General features: G+C 37.4%; 1 protein-coding gene across 1 annotated transcript in view; it reads right to left on the bottom strand.

Moving 5' to 3' along the window:
• Window positions 1-32: 32 nt before the first annotated feature.
• LOC108748158 (muscle-specific protein 20-like) overlaps window positions 33-3,768 on the bottom strand; it is a 35,713-nt gene continuing 31,977 nt past the window's right edge. The window contains exons 4-5 of the mRNA XM_018486190.1: window positions 1,026-1,146; window positions 33-579 (exon numbers count right to left, since the gene is read on the bottom strand). Coding sequence (XP_018341692.1) covers window positions 388-579; window positions 1,026-1,146 — 313 coding nt within the window. The 3' untranslated portion in view covers window positions 33-387. The remainder of the gene's footprint in view (window positions 580-1,025; window positions 1,147-3,768) is intronic.

Here is a 3,768-nt window from a genome sequence, read left to right as displayed (position 1 = left end):
TATATATATATATATATATATATATATATATATATATATTATATATATTGATTATTTCATAAAATACATTTCGTCAGATACACTCACGTTAGAAGTGAACGCGCTAAATAAAAATAAAAAATAAACACAAAATAACAAAAAACACGTCTAACATTAAACAGATTTATGCGTCGATTATTCATTCGCGTAATTTCAACAGATATACTGACGGCTCTTCTAATTACAAAGAATTATACAATTTTCTTTGTTCTTTTTTACGAAAGCGTTGAACATTTAATTAAATGTTTCTAATAACTTTACGTTACGAATACGTATATCTATTCAAAAGGTCACGTTACGCAAACAGAATATTTCTAACGGCGATAAAAAAGTGTAAACTTTATTAAATTATTTCCCAAGAAGTATCTTTCTCGTAGCTCCGAAGCTTTGCCCGGCTTGTGTAGCGCCTTTATTGGTACCAGCTTGCAGGCCAATGAGTCCCTCGCCAGCCCTTAGCTGCTCCTCCGTAAAAGCCCTTTTATTCTCCTCCGCCGGTTTCGGACCTAGCCAGGGTCCGCGCCATTCCGGGTGCTTATACGTCTGTAAATTAGTACAAAAAGTGTTTACATTTTCTTCTTCAAAATAAATAACAATAGATAAAAGGCAAAGTAAGAGTCAAATATATATTTTTTTACATTGTCACACAATTAAAAGGAATAAATTACAAATAAAGAAAAGTAAAATTGAAAAAAAATAATAAAAACTCAGTTAAAATTTAAACGTTACAAGTTTCGGCTACCGGATTGAGCTCTCTTACTTATTTAATATGATTAAGAAAGTAATACAATCGTAAAGTGTATGCCTTTATTTTATAAATGTTATCTAGTACTCCTTTAAATTTATAAAACAAAATATATGAAATTTGACACATGTTTATCAAAAAGCTTTTCTTGAAGGAATCTTCAGATTTTAGTGTAAAAGCGTGAATAGTGTAAGAAATTTAGAATATAAATAATAAGATAAGGAGATTATCGTTAATTAATTACCGTCCGTCCAATAGCGAAGATGGTGTTTGTCACTTGAGCGATATTTTTACGTTCAATCAGGTCGACAGCTTGGAAGAGATCAACGTCGGGTACTCCGTATTTTACGCAGGCTTTCTGGAACCTGAAAAGGAAATTAAAATACATCTCTTCAATTCTCAAATGTATATATTATATAAACTTACAATAGAGAGGTAAAAAAAATTTGCGTAACTTTAGATGTTCAATTTAATCAATGAAATATTTTGGACAATTAATGTCGAAGAGATAATCGAAGAATCTCTTTGACGAGGAATTGTGGGGCTCGTGGAATCACCGTCGAGGACGGAGGGGAGCAAGTCGGAGGGGAGACAAAGGCGGGGAAGAAACAAAAGAGAAGCGCACTACGTCCAACTCCTTTATACGGCTGCTCGCCTGGGCGTCGTCTTGAGCTAGTGACGCGCTTCTATTGTTCGGTCGCTAATTATCGCCGCTTGGTAATTAACGGATTGTGATTTATGCAACCAGCTGAGAGTGCGATAAGGCGATGGCCTTTGTTCTTCGTGCCGCAGAAATGACGTGTCGCGTGTGCCCGTATAACAGGATAGCAGAATCACCTTCCGTTTCCAACGTTGAAGATGGCGACGCCTCGTCAATTACGCCTATCGCTTATCGCGAATGCATTATTCCCGCAAAACGTTTGCGAGAATGTATAAATAATATGAGAATTCGCGTAACTTTACTGCAAACTCATCGCAAGTGTGTAAAAAGTGACTTTAATATATATTATGTGTGTGATTAGTTTCCCGCGTAAAAGTAATACACTGTATTGCATATAAATGTGCAGTACAGTGTCATTTTCATACGGAAAACGAAAAAAACACATATATTAAAATTACTTTTTCTACACACTTGGATTTTGTGTTGTGTAATTTATTTATTTCTCCCTTGATGAAAATAAAAATTGGAGCGTAAATCGAATGTAATGGGAGAGTAACAGAAGTATAAACGAAACTTCTACACTGAAAAAAAATCTTAATTTCAAAGAAATATTTCTTCGGAATTTATTATATAATGTCGTATTTTCAAAGAAATTCTCGTTGATCGAAAAAAATAATTTTTTTTAATACGAGCAAAGAAATAACCCTGTATTCGTTTATTCAGCGGTTAGCGCAGAAGTTACTTTATCCTTGTTGTTCACCAAGTGTTAAAAGGTTTAAATGATACTCTCTTATATTTCTTTGAAATTAAGATTTTTTTTTTTTTTAGTGTAGAAGGCGAAAATTGGAACAATGAAATGTGAAAGAAGCATTTACGCATCAATTTTCAATCTGTATCTCGCACTGGCAGAACGAAAGGAATCTATTTGATTGTGAACGTGAAAATATAGAATGTTTTGCGAGATGGTAAATGTATAAAGACGAATAGTAGTACGAGAAAACGTCTGACATGTTGGAAGTATTTAAGCATACGCCAAACATATCACATATACCAGCCTGCTTATTCTGATGTGTTCCTGACGCTCGATGCATCTTCCGCATATGAGGTACTGAATAACGAAGCGATTTATCGTGTACGATAGACGTTAAACCAATTCAAGGAACAAAAGAAATGTGTATCCTCCTTAAACGAGACTTTATTTTTCACAATTTAAACGCGAAAGAGTAGAAAAATCAAAATGTGCTTTTGTAATGTATTCTAATATGCAGGGATAAAGTTCTCTATTTAATTATGAGAAGAGAAAGAGTCAGAGGGAGCTTTAAGAGGGCGGAAACCATAGAATTTTACATAGCGAATTTAAATATACATATTGTATATTGAATAATTATATGTACGTTTAATTATATATTTTAAAAACATGAAATATATTTGTGGTATATAAATAAATAAACATATTATTTACATAATATAAGATATATAATCATATATTAATAATTTCTATATATTATATATACTAATTAAACAACTATTAAATAAATAATATAAAAATCGCGAGGTACCGTACACCTGTGTGTGAAATCCATGCCGGAAGAAGAGCGAGAGGGAAAAAATAGGAATTTAAAAAATAGACATTATACGTCGTATTTCCCGCAAGGTTATTTAGACTAGAGTCCGTGACCTTGCATCGATCGAGCGTGGTCCGCAACCTGTTGCGCTCGTCGAGCTCGACGAGCGTGAGGCAGGTCAGTGCTTACGAGCGGTCCGTTTATCAGAGTTGCATGAGGGAACTTCGCGCTGCGCTGCAACACGCGAATCTCCCTCCTCGCCGCGCCGTGCAGCGGTACGTACATGTGCAGATCTTACCGTGCGTTCCGCGAAGACGCGACGCACGATACGTTTCGCGCGTCAGCGGCAGCGGTGGTGGCGGTATATCCACCTTCACCGGGATCATACTGCTCGCGTAGAAAGGGAGTAACGCGGAGTGGCCGCGCTGCGCATCGTTCGCCCCCACTACCTGCGGGACGCGCTCTTAAACATTCAAAACGCGCCAAACGCCGAAGAAGCGCGACATGCGCACGTCGCACGGCAATGCGCCTGACGTGACGTGGACGGCGAGAGGCGCGAGACAGTGCAGGCAGCCGCAGAACGTGCGCGATGCGACCGAAACGCGTAAGTGGAAACTCGTTTCGTTTGGCGAAGCCGCGGTGGTCGGATTACGGGCTATTACTCCATATTCTCATCTTTGAAGATGTCAAGATGCGGAGCTTTCTTCCCCTTTCCCGTTGGAAGACTAAACAAGTGATTACATGGCACGCCTAATCGGGTT

This window comes from Trachymyrmex septentrionalis, unplaced genomic scaffold (genome assembly GCF_001594115.1).
Source record: "Trachymyrmex septentrionalis isolate Tsep2-gDNA-1 unplaced genomic scaffold, Tsep1.0 scaffold212, whole genome shotgun sequence".
NCBI classification, from domain to species: Eukaryota; Metazoa; Arthropoda; class Insecta; order Hymenoptera; family Formicidae; genus Trachymyrmex; species Trachymyrmex septentrionalis.
The sequence above is the reverse complement of the archived record's forward strand: the minus strand, read 5'-3'. Positions and strand labels throughout refer to the sequence as shown.